The 19,371-nt window shown below is 40.9% G+C and overlaps 1 protein-coding gene across 1 annotated transcript in view; it reads left to right on the plus strand.

Moving 5' to 3' along the window:
• Positions 1 to 9,879: 9,879 nt before the first annotated feature.
• Positions 9,880 to 19,371, plus strand: part of LOC134220631 (uncharacterized) — a 32,205-nt gene continuing 22,713 nt past the window's right edge. The window contains exons 1-3 of the mRNA XM_062699732.1: positions 9,880 to 9,993; positions 10,057 to 13,177; positions 13,232 to 13,311. Coding sequence (XP_062555716.1) covers positions 10,087 to 13,177; positions 13,232 to 13,311 — 3,171 coding nt within the window. The 5' untranslated portion in view covers positions 9,880 to 9,993; positions 10,057 to 10,086. The remainder of the gene's footprint in view (positions 9,994 to 10,056; positions 13,178 to 13,231; positions 13,312 to 19,371) is intronic.

Here is a 19,371-nt window from a genome sequence, read left to right on the forward strand (position 1 = left end):
CTAGAAGTATGACCCTCGTGGACCATCCATCCCGGTTCTTCAGTCCATCCTGCGCTGCAGAAGGTGACGTCGATACATGAATCACCGCTCGGTCCTCTGAACGTTGGCACTTGACCTTCGTTCAGCAGAACTACGTTCAATACCGCTAGTGACTCTAACAGGATATGACCTCTAGCGTTAGTAAACCGGGAACCCCAGTCCACTGCCCACGCATTGAAGTCACCTGCTACAACTACTGGTTTAAGGCCAGTTAGCTTCGCCGCAAGAGTATCAACTACCCTAGTGTACTGCTCTATACTCCATCTAGGAGGACAGTAGCAGCTACAAAAGTAAACACCGTTTACCTTTGCTATGACGAAACCCTCATCGTTAGGCGAAGATATTATCTTCTGGATGGGGTAGCGCCCACAAGTCCAGATTCCCACCATACCGGACTTGTCCGCAATCCAGCTGCCGTTTCCAGCAGGGATGCGGTATGGGTCAGACAGCAAGGCAACATCAGCTTTACACTCGATAACCGACTGTTGTAGCAGCAGCTGGGCCGCCTCGCAGTGGTTCAAGTTTAGCTGTGTTACTTGCATGTCTGGACCCTTCTAGAGGCCGGACAGGCCTGCGCACCGGTGAGATGCCTGTTGTCTGCCCCGTAGGACAGATCAGGCATCTCGGTGCAGCCTGGCAGGTGCGAGCCTGGTGGTTTTCGGCTCCGCACCTACGGCACAGCTTACTACGGTCAGGTCCCTTACAGTCATAGGACTTATGACCGTGGCCAAGGCACCTGTAGCAGGCCTGATTGGGTTGGCTTGTGCTCAGCGAGCACACCGACCAACCCACCTTCAGTTTTACCTTATCCAGCACCTTCTTGGCCTCAGCCATAGGTACTTGGAATGAGGCAACCTGCATTCCCGCAAAGCCTTTGCGTAACCGAATCGCGGATTCCTGGATCTCGACATTACACTGATCCTTCAGTGCGTCTACCAGGTCTCCGGCTTCGGTTATTTCATCCATGCCCTTGCACTGGATGTTCAGGACTGGGCACAGGGCTCTAACCTGGACCCTGTCACCCAGGACCTCTTCCGTCAACTTTTATACTCGGAACTCTTCCGAGTAGCATCCCGCTTCAAGACGAGAATCATCTCGCCTTTGCGCGTTCTTCGGATGCAGTTGACATCCCTCCTAGACTAGAGAGCTTCTCGGTGCCTCTCATAGTCTTTAGGACTTTGGCGTAGCTTTTATCGTCAGCCTTGACAATGATCGCTTCACCTCTATCCTTCCGCTTGCCACTCCCACTAGAAGGCGCACCCTTTTCCTCACGGGCTCTACCCTTCTTGGCGGTGGCTGGATCCTTTCCTTGGTCGCACTCCTTGCGACCTGCTGGCGGCTTCTTTTCGCCTGTTTAGGATTCACTACCTTTTTCCATGGTATATCTTCCTCCCGGCGGTCCTCTGGTATCTTCCTAGGTGGAGGTACCATTTTCCTCTCGGTCTCCACTCGGACCTTTTCTGCGGTCCGTGCCGAGGCTTTATTAGCTACTTTCAGGTCCGCCTCCTGCGTGACCCTACTAAGCTTAGGAGTTGCTCCGCTGTTAGCCATACGCCGTTTAAGTTCTGCAGTCTGGCTCTCCGCCAGCTGCTTCCCTTCTGCAAGGAGCCGAATCTTCGATTGACTTTGGTCAGAGTGGGGCCGTCCATCTTAACATCCACCGGCACCTATTCCGACCCACCACGTGCTCCGCCATCGCCTCCCCCCGGCGATCTTTGGGGTGACCGATCAAGGCCACTGCGCCTGGCGAAAGGGTTCTCCTTGTCGCCATTCGCCTCACCTCCTTCCTTCGTTGATTTTGTAATTTTTAATGGGAAACTCATGTCTGTTGGGTCCCCCTTGCGGCTGCTGTCGAATCCTGTTGGTGTAGTCGCCTTCGCGATCCCATGGTTATCTATACATACCTTGCGGCATGCAGGGAGGCCATACGAGGGTTGACACTTTCGTGTTCAGAGCCAGATCAGCGCTAGTCAGGAAGGAGCATCTGAGCCTACTCCCACTCAGCTACCAGCTGAGCCACAGGATTGTACCGCGTGCCACAAGGCCTGCCACGGTTTTAGGGGACGGAAGACAGCCTGGCCATTAGCCCATTCGCCGTTTCAGGTCGGTGTCACCCGGCCTTACTAAGAGAATAGAATAACCAGACTACCAGCCCTTGCGTTCACAATATCTCAATATCCAAAAACAAGACCAATAACATGCAACCAGTATACCATAATCAGGATCTTACTGGGATCAATCCTGATGTGCCAATGGCACTCCCTGGGCTTGTGCTTTTGAAGCGGCACACAGTCGCTTTGATAGAGTCTGCTTACGGGCACTTGTGGTTTTTTGGGAGGGATTTTAGCAGAGCCCACTGCTAAATCCCACCACGCCCTAGGCAGTTCTCCCTGACTCGCAGACAGCTGGGGAGGGGTCGTCAAGCCCTTGGACATGGTCCATGCTGTCCCTGCTGTCCCTGCTGCCCCCGGGTGGAACGGGGTGTGTCATTTTGTAACTGTTCATACTAAAAAAATGAGTTCCCATATAAGTAATGTTAAGAAAAATTGAAATTGCAAATTTGGTTGTTTCGTAGAACTCATAGGGGTCGTCCATAAATAACCCCCGTTTGTTGGAATAGATTGTGAGGCTTTTTTAAACATCTCTCGCACATCTTCGCACTCAACATCATCAGGTACTTATAAGAGTATACGTAACGAACAATTTGCTCCTGGAAACGGTTTCCTTCTACCATTTCACGGACATGGCAGTTGTGCGTTGCTTTATTGTTGAGTGGGGTGCCCTTGTAAACGCGAGTGCATTTAATTTTGGATTCCTTGAGGAAGGTCCTCAATAAAGACATATTATATTAGACATTCGAATGAGTTTCACTTTGAACTTGAATATACAATAATTGTGCCAATTATGCGTCTTGAATGACTCGAGAATTGTCGAATCTGACACGTCTAACGTGACAGACCGTGTAACTTAAATGGGAGGTGTCGGCAATTCTCATTTTACTTAAAGTATTGATTTAGCGTAAAGATTTAAAATGCACGCAAGTAGTGCACTCTCTTGTAATGAACATTTGTTGAGGCATGAAACATACACCAATGTCTTTGAAAGGGTATAAATAAAAAGTTGAAAACAGACCACGTTCCAGTAGATACGTAGAGTTAAAAACTACAGAAAGGTGCATCTTCATCATTTCTGATTTGCTTGGGTCAACATCACCTTTCAAAATGGTTAACGCAGAAAAAAAAGCAACATAGAACTTTTCAATGTAAAAATATAACTCACTTCTAGGGGGATCGATCATCTGACCGCGTACTGAAAAACCGATCCTGATCATACCTGGGTGTGAGTTATTTAAAAATCAGTGAACCCATTAGCATTGATTTCGTTTTGAAAACTGGATATGTGACGTGAATGGTTTTGGTTCAGTACCGAATTCGGGCCGATTAGTCCCTAAAACCTTAATAGCCGAAACTCCAGATCGCGACCACTAACTCGAACTAAATTCAACGATAGATAATGTGATAATATTCCACGTCAAATGCAACATGCCGCATCGAGATCGACTGAAATTATGTACTCCATCAACGATAAACACGTTCGCGTAACGCGACACCATTTGCAGAACACTGTTTGTTGATCAGCGTAACGCGGTGGGTTTTAAATCAATCCAGAAATTTTTCATATAATATCAGTTTTTATCCGTAATTTGAATTCACATCCTCATTTCTATTAATGTATGCGAGAAATGCTTGGAATAAACCGAGATTCCAAACCATATACCAGAGCTAAAAAACGCACTTGCATTGCCAATTGCAAAAAGGTGCATTTCAGCGATGGTGTCGCGTTACGAAATGCAGCGCGTTATATTAATCATATTCATAGCGAAAATTCTTAAAATTAATATACCATCAGAAAGGAAATTTAGTGAGGATAATTTTAAACCTGTTTAATCATATGTCCCCGAAGTTAGTTTTCGAATGCGGACCTAATTTCTCACTGAAAGTCGACTCCTCATGGTGTCGCGTTACGCTGGAATGTGTCTGTTAGGCGTTGATCGTATATTGATTCCCTGATTATTTTACACTCTGGTTTTTGGTACCCAGTTTCTGGGTGGTATACCCGAATAACAACAAAACACAATGCCAAACATCCAACTGGTCCACAAATCCAAAATAGTACGAACTCGTCTTATGACAAGGTACCAAATTAATGTCAACAATGAAGTTCAGTCGGATGTTGGCATTGTGTTTAAGTGTTATGTCTAGGAAAATAAGTTCAAAAGCAGCATTTACCAATCGAGATACAATTATCGAACGATTCTTTTCTCACTTTCTAACGAGTTTTTATCAATTGGAATCGTTTGAGAGTGTTGTTCATCCTCGATTATTTGAAAATTTTATTTTTATCTTCCTATTCAAATGTTGGTACAAAAAAATATACATCACCAGGGTTCGTAATGCTCGCTCAATCTTGGGAGCACAGGATAAACAACGAAAACAGATTCACCCTGGGCTTGATAAACGCTTGCTTTGGTCTCATCAAACAGAAAAGTCGAAAGCCTGTACGTTACATAAAGCTACGTAGTTCAACGTCAAATTTGCGTACAACCAGATTGGGCAGCACCTTAGAGTTTTTTTCTGATAATTTTTGAATTATTTCTCGAGCATTTTTCGAAGGATTTTCAATGGGGGAGGTTCCTTCATCAGTGCTGCCACCTGGAAAAGTTTAGAGAAAAAGTAGAACCGTGGAAATTAGACATGGCATGATATAGAAAATGAGAATTAAAATGTCTCTAAAGCGGTATAGGAATTTTTTTGTCAAACAGTTTTTAGTTTTTGGGGTTAGAAATTCAACAATCTTAAGCATTAACTGCTTATTCGAAAAAAATATAAAAATCGAGAAATCATGTCTTTTTTGTGTGCTTCTAAAATTCTAACCCCGTAAACCAATTGTTGTTTGAGAAACGTCCTTGATTTTTGTATTATAACAAAAATATACTTCATTTCCTATACCACACCATGTGAAATTTCAATGATTCTACTTTTTCTCTCGATGACAGCTGGTGGTCTTCTTCTCCCCTATTGGGAAGATCCACAAAGTATTATGCAAAAATTAACGATTTTCAAACCCCCCTCCCCCCATCGTCACACTTTTTGAATGAAACCTTCAACATTTTTATATGAATCGTCACGCTGCTCGGAGCCCCCCTCTCCCTAAGAGCGTGACGTACTTTTTGGATGCCCCCTTAGAGAATTTCTTGTTAAAATTTCGTTTTCGGAGAATCTAGAAATGTGCGTATTGAGTATTTTGTCTCCAGAAGAATTTTCGGAGTAATTTCGGAAAGAGACACACACACGCTCAGAAAAATTGTCGGTTTAATTTTCGAAGCATTTTTTTAAAGAATTTCGAGGAAAATTCCCTAAAAAATGGTCTGGGATACCCGACAGAATATTCCGGATAATTCATGGAGAAAACTCTGGTCGAGCTCTAGGAGCAATCTTTCTGAAATTCCAGGGTTAAATTACTTTGAATTGTAGAAGTAATTTGTCGTGACCCGGACGAGGTTTTCAAGCTCGACCGTTCGTCGCAACAATACTCAGCAAACTGAACTCTGTTATCGATTTGTTCCAACACGAACGAAAAACCGAAAACACCTTTGCGTTACCATGGAGCACACGATAACGCTATACACGCTGATCAAAATGAATCAATAAATGAGTTAATATCGTTACAAGGAAATAATCTCAGTGGTATTTTGCAATAACTCCTCATTCTAATCTTATTCACTACATTCTTTCCCTCCTCTACTCTGGAGACACATTAGAAACTTGAAATACCTATGTAGCTTGAAGAATTATCATTATTGATTCCTTTTGAACCAATATTGAATTACCTCCTTTTCAAGAATTAAGAACTATATGCGAACGACTTTATATAATCCTAACCTGATTCAAATTGTATTCAAAGCCAAGACCAATCCAAATCAAATCTAAATACAATCCAAATTCAATTTAATTTCAATCTGAATCTAATCCAAATTCAATCCAAATCCCATCCAAATTCAATTTAGATTTGTTCGCGTCAAATTCAAATTAAATCCATAATCTATCCGACTCCAATCCAAATCCAATAAAAATCCATCCAGATTCAATTTTAATCCAATCCAAAACCAATCAAAATCCAAAACCAGTCCAAAAACAATCCAAATCTAATCCACATCCAATCTAAATTCGAACTAAATCCAATCTAAATTCAATCCAAATGTATTCCAAAGCCAATCCGAATCCATTCCAAATTTAATGCAACTCCAATCTAAATCCTACTCAAAACCAACCGAAATGAATCCAACCCAAATCTAATCCGAAATAAATCCGAACAATCCAAATCCAATCCGAATCTAATTCAAATACAATCCAAATCTGTTCCGAATTCCAACCAAATACTATTCGAATCCAAATCCACTTACAATTCAATCCAAATTTAATCCAAATCCAATTCACAACCAATCTAAGTTTGAATTCAATCCAAATCCGATCCGAACCCATCTGATATCTAATTCCGTACCTAAATTCAATCCAAAATCAAATCAAATCCAATTTCTAACCTATATGAATCAAAATCCATTCCAAATCAACTCATAATCTAATCCCAATTCAATTCAATTTTAATCCATATTTAAATTTAAATCCAATCCCAATCCGATCCAAAACCATTTGATATCTAATTCCGAACCAGTCTAAATCCAAATCCAAAACCAAATCAGATCAAATTTCCAACCAATATGAATCCAAATCCAAACCATATTCATTCCAAATCCGATCCGAATCCATTCCAAATCCACTCATAATCCAATCCCAATTCAATCCAATTTTAATCCAAATCTAATTCAGAACCAATCTAAATCCAATCCAAATCCGATCCAAAAACAATCAAAATTCAATCCGAATCCAACCCAAATCCAAATCCAAAACAAAATCAAATCCAATTTCTAACCAATATTAATCCAAATCCAATCCAAATCCGATCCGAAACCATTTGATATCCAATTCCGAACCAATCTGAATCTAATCCAAATACAATCCAAATCTGTTCCGAATTCCAACCAAATACGATTCGAATCCAAATTCAATTCAATTCAATCCAAATTTAATCCAAATTTAATCCAAATTTAATCCAAATCCAATTCACAACCAATCTAAATTTGAATCCAATCCGAAACCATTTGATATCCAATTCCGTACCTAAATTCAATCAAAAATCAAATCAAATCCAATTTCTAACTTATATGAATGAAAATCCATTCCTAATCAACTAATAATTCAATCCCAATTCAATTCAATTTTAATCCATATCTAAATTCAAATCCAATCCAAATCTGATCCGAAACCATTTGATATCCAATTCCGAACCAGTCTAAATCCAAATCCAAAACAAAATCAAATCCAATTTCTTACCAATATTAATCCAAATCCAATCCATATTCAATCCAAATCCGATCCGAATCCATTCCAAATCCACTCAAAATCCAATCCCAATTCAATCCAATTTTAATCCAAATGTAATTCAGAATCAATCTAAATCCAATCCAAATCCGATCCTAAAACAATCCAAATTCAATCCGAATTCAACCCAAATCAAATACAAAAACAAATCTAAACAAAAACTAATCCAATCAAAATCCAATTTAAATCCAAATTCTTATTTTAGTTTTATTTTCATCTGATCAATTATTATTTCTGTCATTTTTTTGCTTTCATTCCAACGTCTTTTTGGTTTTCGTTTAACAAACTCTCTTGCCTATTAGTTTCATTTATCTCATTGTGTTTTTTTTTTGTCCCCCGGCCTACTCCTCTGCCCTTCTGCCAGGGAGCCTACCGGGGACGCTAGCATTCACCTGTCTTTTTCTATTGTATTTTTTTAAATGTTTCTTTGCCACTTTTATGTTTTGTGCCTTTTATTTTGCACCTTTTCTTTGCTACCCGGCCTACTCCTCTGCCCTTCCGTCAGGGAGCCTACCGGGAGCGCTAGCATTCTTTTGTTTTTTTTTTCTTTCGTGCCTTTTGTTTTGCACCTTTTCTTTGCCACCCGGCCTACTCCTCTGCCCTTCCGTCAGGGAGCCTACCGGGGACATTAACATTCTCAAGGATTTTTTTTTTATCTTGTCTTCCATTTTCTATTTTTTCTTAAATACACTTTATTTACCTGATTCCTATGACACCGATTCCAACAAAAGTAGGCAGGGAGCTCGATCAACTAAAAAAAACTGAATTGAATTCTACCGGCTGCGTCATTGTCGTGACCCGGACGAGGTTTTCAAGCTCGACCGTTCGTCGCAACAATACTCAGCAAACTGAACTCTGTTATCGATTTGTTCCAACACGAACGAAAAACCGAAAACACCTTTGCGTTACCATGGAGCACACGATAACGCTATACACGCTGATCAAAATGAATCAATAAATGAGTTCATATCGTTACAAGGAAATAATCTCAGTGGTATTTTGCAATAACTCCTCATTCTAATCTTATTCACTACATAATTTGCAAGAGAATTTTCGTAGCATTTTCTGGATGAATTTCCGTTAAGCCAACAGTTGACATGCGTTTCATTATTACCTCCACCATTTCCCCCAAACGGTTGAAGACATTTTGTTAACAAAACATACATGTGAATATGTTAGCCCTTTCTTAAATCTACTGCTCTTTTATTATAATCATTTTCTTGGAAGGTGTATAAAATAAGTTTACGCCGAACCATGCCGCCGACGAAGGCAAATGGTGTGACACCGCTACGCTGCTGCCGCCGACTGAAAGCAAACTAGATAATAGGGTGGTTCAAAAAATCGATTTTGCTCCACAGTGCTCATCTGATTCTGTATCATGTTTTGAGTGTCCTCTAAAAGTTTTAGCTCATTTGGATTAAAACTGATTTAGCACAAGCCGTTTCAAGTTTGCATGCAAATTAGTATGGGGAAATTTATTTTTTCATCATACTGTTAATGACGCTTCCCTATTAAGAGCAGGTTGAAAGAAAACCTACATAGCTGGAAGAAATACTCAACAGCTTTCACCCAACGAAAACCGCATGTTGATTAATCGCCCCAATAATTAGTAATCGATTTTAAGACAGGATGCGAATCTTTAGTCATGATCGTCAAACTTCTTGGAGGGCATCACTGAAATGTGCAGTGCAACATAGTAGCCTGCATTTTTGTGTGCTATCTTCCCGCCACGAGCAGCAATGTTGCCTGTTGAAGAGTTATGCATTTAGCTCCAGAAAACCACAGTATAGATTAAATTCGATTACTAATTATTGGAACGATTAATTAGGATGCGGTTTTCGCTGAGCGAAAGCTCTTGAATATTCCTTTCAGCTATGTAGGTTTTCTTTTATCCTGCGCCTAATGAGGAAGCGTCATTATCAGTTTAATGAAAAAATAAATTTCCCCATACTAATTTGCATGCAAACTTGAAATGGCTTGTGCTAAATCAGTTTTAATCCAAATGAGCTAAAATTTTAAGAGGACACTCAGAACATGATAAAGAATTAGATGAGCGCTGTGGAGCAAAATCGATTTTTTGAACCACCCTACTAGATATCTCACCGCCGCTGCTGAAAATATTTCATTGACCCGCAGCTTCAAAAATTGATTCGAGCTTAGATTATTTCAGTGACATGGTGTTTCTCCGGTAGTCATAGATTCTATTCAAATTTAATGTTTAAATTGTACAAAATTAAAGCCAATTCTTCGTTTAAAACACCATGGTCTCCAAATAGACAACCGGAAACCTAAATTTAACTTTAACCCCATCCCATGGTACGGTTTGTATGCCACGATAACGCAAAAATTGTCAATAAGGGTCAGATTAGCCTTGATTTTAATTTAACTTTCCCCTGACAGGTGTATATTTTTCACTACTCAAGATTTTCAAAATTTCCCATATCAAAATTTTCATGTAAGTTCGTATATCTTTTGCTCAATTTCAACACAGCAATGAAACGATTTATGCATATTTAAGGTAACAAAATATAAAGCAAATAAAATTGATATGAACGAACAATCCCGCCAGAAACAACACAATCGAACACGTCGAGCTCGTTCATCGAGTGTCCACCATATTGTTATAAACATCTTTGAGGACAGACAGGTTCAGGTCGTTTCGCACAACATCAATCCTACATTAGGAACGGATGGGCTTCAAGAATCAACGGCATTCATCGTCAGTGCACCGCCACTACACCCAACACTGTTCGATGGGACGTACAACTATGATGGCGGAAATGTCGATTTGGAGTGGACAACGTCTTCGGAAAGTGTGTTATCGGCGGACAGCGATTCAGAGATGGCCTTAGAAGAAGTCTTGAGCAATGCGGTCAGTTCAGTTCCGGTTATCGAACCGAGCGGTGAAAAAATGGTCACGCGGAAAAAATCTATCTCCGTGGTAGGAAATGTCAGGGGACAAGCAGTGGGGGCCATGATTGACCCGGGGAGTACTGTGCTGATGCAGATGTCCCGAGGCAATATCGGTTGTTATACTGATGTGCGCAATTGCATGGCAGAGATCAACGAAGTGTTGAACAACGATGACAGCATCGTGATACTGAGATATCCAAGCGTAGAGGATTCACAGCGATCAAGGAGAGTGCAAGTAAGCCATCAGGAAACGGCGAAGAAGATGATGGAGTTGACCGAAGACGTTTTGAGAAGGGTTCAAGGCTCGTCTAGAGAGTCTATTCTAATGAAGCTTCAGGACACTTTGGGAGAAATGTTAAATCAACCGGAGGACACGATTGCGGTTCACTCTTTTTCCAGAGAAGTAATGGGTGGTTCTAAGTCGGAAGCATTAGTAGGATTTTTCAAAAGAGACAATGAAGCGGCATTGTTTGTTCAAGCCGTAGATTCAAGCAACAAGATAACCAGAAGTTTGTCAGGCTGTGAAGATGAGAATTCCATGGAAGATCAAATAGGTTTAGAGCGATTGAAAAGTTTTCTTCAAGAGTCTTTGCAAAACCAGGAGCAAGCGTTAAGCCAAACTTTTGATATTGAACCGGACATTACTATCAGTAGGTCAGGAAATAAAGTTGTAGGTGTATTAAGCTTTCCCAACTCAGCTTCAGCTGTAGTGAAGACAACCGTTGACAGATTCCCGCTAGACAAACAGCGATCAGAAATAGTTCAATCAATGAAAGATCTGTTGCAAAATCTAGCCCAGCAATCTACGGGCAAGCTTTTGGTTCAAATGCACTCCGGTAACGATCGAGAAACTGTATTGGATCAAATTAAAAACGAACTGGATGAATCAGTCCAGCCTGGTGCAGAAGAAGGTGGACCGTCGGTAATTAGCGTACGAGAAAGTGACGACAAAGTCATCGGCGTTCTGAACTATTCGGGTGGATCTATCGTCATTCAAACATCGAGTAAAAATTGGATCCACGCCCATTCATGTAGTGATCCAAAAGACTTACTTCAAAGTATTCGACTCATGATAGAACTGTTTATCATGAGCAGTGAATTGACAGATGTTGATCTCCGATCCCTAGCATCAATTATCGTTCAAGTTTTCCATTTCCCAACAGTTGACCTCTCAGAAGATTTCCTCAGTAAGCATATCCTGCAAAAGATGGCTTTCATCACGCATCAACTTATGAACCCTTCGGAACACGAAGATCCACTTTTGATCATCAACCAGCTTCGAAATACATTAGAGCTGATCGCCCGCCCAGAGTTTGCCTCAGAAAATATTCAGGACACATATTCAGTTGAAGTTCTAAAAAGTTACTTGGACGAGTTACTGTGCGAGGAGGATACTCAATACGAAAACGATTTAATAATACATACGCTGCGGGGAGCCCTTCTTGACGTCCTTATTCATTACGATGTTACGCTGTCTGCAGCTCTCGAGGATCTCTTGAATCTACTGAAAACCATCTCAGTGGAAAAAGTTGATCTACACTCGCAATCCACCGTCATAAGCTCTCCGGGAATGACGGCTATAACCAACGAACCGTTGCTCACAGATCGCTCTACTTCTGAGCATCATTCTTTTGAAGTCGTTCAACGTATTCACAACCTTTTGGGCGACGAAGAACCTTCGCACGGACGTGAAGTTTCTTACCTTTCCATATTCCAGAGCATTTTCCTAACTCTGCTCCGAATTATAAGTGGATGGAGTGTCCGCTTGAAGTCCTTTCTTGACAAGGATAATAGACAGCAATCTGTCCCAGTGGAGCAGCAATCAGGATCAAAACTAGAACAACAATCAGAACCCGGGACGTCCGTGCAGCGGAAGCCTTCCGTTTCGTTTCATCTGCTGAAGCAGCCAAATGACGCCGACGAACGGACACCTTCGGACATATCCCAACAATATGAGGATGAAAGGCACAAGTTGAACAGTACGATTGACGATCTACGCGCATTCTTGGAACACTCACTGAACGTTCCGGAAGCGTGGGAAAAGCAACGGAAGGGATCACGTATGGAGTTCCCGGAAGGATCTGTCGCTGTAAAGCAGAGAATGCTTCACCTGTTCTCCAAGCTGCTGGATGAAGCGGCTAAATTGAAGGTGACTGACAAATCAAGCCATGCGATTCATCTTTGCTTGGACTCAGCCTCCGGGGAACTGGAACAGAAGGAGGGTGCGCAGTTTGTGGTATTGAGTGGGAAAGTTCGCGACCGACAGCACAATTTGGGTTTATTTTTCGAGGCAAGAATGGTAGATTTAGAAGATGCTTCCAAGGTAGAGTCAGAAGTCGAGTGCGTAACGGAAGTTCGACGGCTGTCAGATAAATCTGAATGTTTGGTCAAGGATGAGCTTGTTCCGGAAGTTGTAGAGTCGTGTTTAGCAGAAGTGGGAAGTGACGGGGCTGAGGAGGTTGATCAGAGAGAAGGTAGTGTCGAAGAATTTCGGATGCAGGAAACATTGAGTAGGTACTTTGAACTGATTCAAAGCTACATCCAGGAATCAATGGATCCGATGCGGGAAGCCCTGGGTACTATACTGGAGAGAATCGCCTTGGTAGGGACAGAGAAGATTCGGGAGATACGGTCTAGTATCGTTCAAACAAGTAGCAATTTCGGGGAGGACTATATTGTTGAGATGGAAAGCAGTCTTGAAGAGCAAGAGGTAGTTCTGCCGAAAGGTAAGGCAATTAAGTTTTAAATAATTGATATGTTTTGAAAAACTTTTATTTTAGAAATGGCACAACAAGATCAGTCGGTGCAGTGTGCTCCTTCCACAGCAAGTGGGAACGTTCAAGACAACGAAATTTTATTCGTAAGTCATTTTTTTTAAGTTTTCAACCGATTCTCCTAATTTTTGGTAGTTTGGTAAAACTTGCCGAGATCTGTCCCCAAGGTGTAAACTCGATCGAAAAATCTTTAAAACACGCGCACAGTGTACTTTTATAAAAAAACTCAAAGGTGCAGCCCAATCGGTTGTAGGACTACGTAGCTATTCGAAATTGATGGTATCTGCCATAATAATTTGTGTCGTTTTATTAACATTGAGCAAACTGCTCGGAGGTCAACTGAATCAAGAAGTCGAATAGTTGTTCCCAGTTGGATGGACTTTGAGTCTCTAACCGTGGAATTAACATGGCTCATTGGCCGCTGAAGCCACTCGACTGGCTTTCAGTCGGGGACATCACAATCCTTACTTTGCCACGAACGCCCGCGATGGCGAAAACCAAACGTTGCATATAAATATATTTCCGTTTGGTTTCACGCCACTTCTGATTCTGCTTCTTCTTCTTCTTCTTTTTATTGGCATTACATCCCCACACTGGGACAGAGCCGCCTCGCAGCTTAGTGTTCATTAAGCACTTCCACAGTTATTAACTGCGAGGCTTCTAAGCCAAGTTACCATTTTTGCATTTGTATATCATGAGGCTAACACGATGATACTTTTATGCCCAGGGAATTCGAGAAAATTTCCAATCCGAAAACTGCATAGACCGGCACCGGGAATCGAACCCAGCCACCCTCAGCATGGTCTTGCTTTGTAGCCGCGCGTCTTACCGCACGGCTAAGGAAGGCCCCTCTGATTCTGCTTATTTCTCCTTTATTTCGGCCATTTTTGAGGATGGTGTCCTCCAAAAAGGTCTTTATGCATACAAAAGAAGGTTGATCCGAAAATCCGATATGAACTTTCTTTAAAGTGCAAAACTCAATCGTAACTAGCAAATTTGATTGCGCGGCGGAGGGAGATGATGCAATTAATTTGAACGGGTGGAATCACTAACAGCAACCAAGCTACCACGCAAACCCGATGCCGCCGAAACAATCCACTTCCAAAAAATCCTGGTCCTGAGAAGAACCAATTTTCTTTTCCCAATGCGTCTTTCCAATAACTAACTGCATCCAAACGCTTGACAGCACCTTGCGTTGAAATTGTCCGACCGCCGACCGCCTTCGTGCTGCTGTGTCCACTCCGCTGCATCGAATGTCGAACCGCTCTTTGTGGAATCCCGATCAAAATGGCTCTCGCGCGCCGAATAGCAGCTTTCTTGTATTTAATAAATTAAGCCCGTTAGCCCACCCCTTTGTGATCTGATATGGGTGTAAATAAAATGTGCGGGGGCGGGCCTAATGGAATTACTTCATTCATTAGATATAAGAAAGCTGCTTTTCGACGCGTGCGAGCCATTTTGATCGGGATTCCGCAGCAGACAACGGACCTTTCGGAGAATGACAAATTCTAAGGGATCGTTCAAAAATTACGTCCAAGGTTTGAGGGGGAGAGGGGGTTCTAGAATTTGTGACAATTTGTGACAGGGGGAGAGGGGGGTCTCGTCTTGTGTTACGTCCAACAAGAAAAAATAATTTATTACATTTTAGAAACAATTTGATTAGTTAAAAAATATTTTAATTTGCTGTTAAGGAAGTTAATTCCCACTAAATTCCTTGTAAAAGTAGTGTACAAAGAAAACGAACCATCATATATTTTACAGTTGTACGTACAGGGGGAGGGGGGGTCAGTGATTTGTGACAGATTGTGACAGAAGGGGGGGAGGGGTTGAAAATGCCAAAATACGATGGACGTAATTTTTGAACGATCCCTAAGAATCTTATGAAATTTTCTCGCAAGATTCTGAATTTGGTTATGAGCTGTTGGTTATCTAAGATGCGTATTGTTGCGAAGAGTAACAACAGAAATTTGACTCAAGACGAAGTTTCTTCATATTACCAAACATTATCTCTTGGTATCTGTCTGTTCGAGCGACGTTCACCGATGGGTGGTTGCTGTAGATAGTTTCCACAGAGGTGGCGTCTTCATTAATTTTATACAAAAGAAGGTTGATCCGACTATCCGAAATAAACTTTCTTCAAAGTGCAAAACTCAATCGTTAATAGCGAATTTGATAGCGCGTCGAAGGGAGATGATGAAGTGAATTTGAATGGATGGAATCACTAACAGCAACCAAACTACCACGCCAAACCCGATGCCACCGAAACAGTCCATTTTCGCAATTAACTCTTTCTTTTCGTAAAATATTGGTCCTGAGAAGAACCAATTTTCTTTTCCCACCACAATGACACCACAATTTGTAATAAATTTTCAGCATCAGCACTGGCGGTGCAGGATCGCCACAGTGCTATTTTTATGGTCAACCTTTTCTTCATATGAAATTCTGGTTCGTTGAGGTTGAATGATCTGCAGCAACACATCGAGCACCACCACCAATGCGATGAATTTTCTTTGAAAATGTTATTAGCGCCTCCGTGATGCTGTATCCGCTCCGCTACGATCGCTTTGATGCGTCTGCTCTGCGTAAAATCATATTGCAGTGGATTGTGAAACTTATGCTGGGTGCTTCGGGGTTGAGCCAAACCAAAACCAAAGCTGTCTTCATGCAGCACTGCCGTAATCTGAGAAAGTGACGTAACAGCCAATTTACAACATGCATGTTTGCCATTTTTCTGTTAAAGAGCTCGATGAGTACTACTCGTTAACATCATTTTTGGAAAATGGCGTATACGTCACTTTTTCAGATTACGGCAGAGCATATCCGCCGCCGTATGCTGGTTCTCCAATGGTACCAACGGGATGCGAAATGCATTAACGCAGCGACCAAGCTAGTGACGAATGATAACCAATTGCGAATATTATCAATAACTCATTTGGCCCTGATAGGGGTCGAAAATTAACTCTTTCAAGGACAACTGGTTGACCAGTTTCGATTTTCTTGCTCGAGGCCAAAACACATATACATTTCTTCTAGGACTATGCAATTCTTTCACTTGCTTGTCTTAAGCCTGTCTTGGCTAGATATCAATGCCGGCCGGTCTCGATACCAATGCTGGCCGGTCTCGGATCGACCTGCTGCAGCTGCCGGTATCTGGTGAAGGGTGGGCTGCTTCTGGAACTTCTTCTGCTGCTGTTGCACTGGCTACGCTATAGTTCAATTTATTGGAGGACCGAAAATTGATTCGAAATTATAACTCTTTCATCAATCTCTTCGTCCTGGACGGTTTTGGTGTTCATTTCGAGATGACGGAAGAAGCACGTGCAACAAATGAAGCCGCTATCTTCTCAGTCATCTTTTGGTCAGACCGGAGAGAAAAGGGCTAAGGTTTTTTTTTAATTATTTTAGTAACTGTTAAATGTACTGAATATGTCCGCATCGTCCACATAGTTTCGCTCCAATCCAAAATACTAAAGTTTTGCCATTATCCGTTCTGGGTTCTAGGCTTACTTAAAGCAGAAATAATATATTTCGATTATAAAATTTCCATTCAAGAAAATGTTGCAATATTTTTGAGTTCAAATGACTCTATCAGCCCTCTGTTGCATAAATGCTATTCGAAGCAAAAGATGCTCTTTTTCACTTCGTGAATTCCCAAACGAGCTGACGAGCAACAAAACGAGCGAGAAGTCAACACGATCCATTTTTGTCTTTTTTTTTTTTCTGATATCGATGTAGAGATTGCTCTATCTTAGAAAAAATGAGAACGTTCAGTTGATCAGATTTAGTTTTAATCATTGGCATTTATCGACTCGCCGAGTATCGAACCACTAAATTCTCAGACAAAACAAACATAAGCCATCATTCCAACTGAACCACCACTGTTCTCGCTTACGAGGATGATTTCAGATCATGACTTCTTTTGTGGTACCCATCGATAGAGGAGAGAGTTGCATGGATTTCAGAAAAAAAGTAGATTTTTTTTAAATGCCTCAGCAGCCAAAATGTTGTATTCTGAGACGGTGTTGTTTCGGAGGTACAGGATAGGACTCAGGGCTGTCAGATGATTTTTTCGTAAATCTGTATTGGCATGTGCAAAAAAATTGTATTGTCTGTATTTGGGGTAAAATTGATTTTTTTAAATAAATTATGTAAAATATCGCTTCTGGTGATTGTACTTAGATAACATTTTCATAGAGTTCTTTAAAACCAAGTATACAAAATAGAATATCCCAAAAATCCGTTGGAATCTTTTGAAGGGGCTCCTTGCAATCATGTAGAAGCATCAAATCACTTACATTTTCTCGGTTGTTACACGTAAAAAAAAGCATTCCCGAATTCGTGAACCAGCCAAAATACACCGTAATTTAATTCATGGATTCGGGAACACCAGTCACGTTTTTCAGAACGTTCCAGAAAACGTGACTGTGTTCCCGAATCTGTGGCTGTTGTTCACGAATAAATTCACCGTGAACTTGTTAGTTCACGAATTCATGAACGCTTTTTTTTGCGTGCATAATTCATATTAAAAGCTAAACCTTTTCCGAAAATCATGTCGTCTTTTGAATTCCACATTTCAATTATCATTCGACCTCAGCAAAAATTTTATCATGATTCAAAGATGATTCTACAAGTAATGTTTTTCTGATATTTTTTGCTTCTTCAAAATTCTACCGAAATTAGGAAACAATGATTTTTTGTCAATGCCAATACATATAACGATTATCAAATTCGATTACCTAACAATGAATCAAATACAGTGGCTGGTTTCCTACCCGCCGCTGCCAGCACCAGGTGCTAACGTATATGTGAAAATAGCCAGCATGAGTTAACCATCCGAAGTTTGTATGGCGAAAGGCATCTAACGCGGGTTTTCTCAACAGTTGGAACTTTCAACGAAAAACTATTTGGTACCAGTTATGTAGGAAAGTGTCCGCTACCATGCCTACCAAATATTTTTTTGATTAAGGTGCTCATTTTCGAGATATTAAACATTAGATGCTTTTCGCCATACTGATTTCCAAAAGTTAACTCCTAGTGTGCCGCTGTAAGCACGCTCAAAGCAGGCGATTCATTCTTCTGGTGGAATATCCAGGAGCAGAAAGCGATTTTTGCGATAATACGGAAAATAAGATAGTTTGCAATAATAATAATAATATTATAATAGAATAATAATAAAATAATATTAGACCTGTGTGCCGTCGCGCCACGCCGCCGGTAATTTTTTTGCGCCGCTGCCGTATGAAAATTTACCATGCCGATTGGCACTACGCCCCTTGTTATACAGCGTATGCTCGGTCAAACATTTTTTTTTTCTAAAACCGCCTGATTATTTAATTATTCAAAAAATGTCCCATATTTATCTTCGGGAATTTATGGAAATGCTCCTATAATGCCAAGAGATATTCCTTCAAGAATTTCAGATTCAGAGATTTTATGAAAAATTCCATATGAACTTCCTTTTAAAAATACCTCCACTTATTAGATTTCACTTGGAATTTGGAAACTTTTTTAGAAATACCCTCTAGAATGCCTCCATCGCGAAATCCTCCGGTTGTACAACAATTCAACCGAAATCCCTTCAAGAATCAAAACGCTTTCAGTGATTTATTTGAGTATTCTTCCTGGAATTCCATAGGAAAATTTACAGAAATTTCTTTAGAAATTCCTTCAAAAAATTATCTGAAAGTTTTTTCAGGGACTCATGCGAGGAATTCCTTCGTGAATATCTTCAAGATATTCTCCAATAGCTGTACCAGGATTTTTTTAGCATTCCTTCAGATATTGCCCAGAAATTCCGAAATTTTGAATAAAATTGTGATTACTGAAGGTATTTATCGGATAAAACCTGACGAACTTTTCTAGTGAACTTGTTGCGAATGCAACAAGGGAAACAGTTTTCCGAAACTTTAATTCGTTTATTGGAACTTATTAAAAGGGAACGAATAAAATTTACCTGTAATGTATACAATTCATTGTAGGACCATTTTTAGGCTGATATTTATATGCTACTCACGTTTGTAAGTTTCCTACGTTTCAGTTTAATTCGATCTCTGACCAAGCCGATTGTTATATAGTTTTCTGTGTTTAGATTAAGATGATTAGTTTAAGTTGGTCAAATTAATGAAGCGCCTACTACCTAGTGAGCC

This window comes from Armigeres subalbatus, chromosome 3 (assembly GCF_024139115.2).
Source record: "Armigeres subalbatus isolate Guangzhou_Male chromosome 3, GZ_Asu_2, whole genome shotgun sequence".
NCBI classification, from domain to species: domain Eukaryota; kingdom Metazoa; phylum Arthropoda; class Insecta; order Diptera; family Culicidae; genus Armigeres; species Armigeres subalbatus.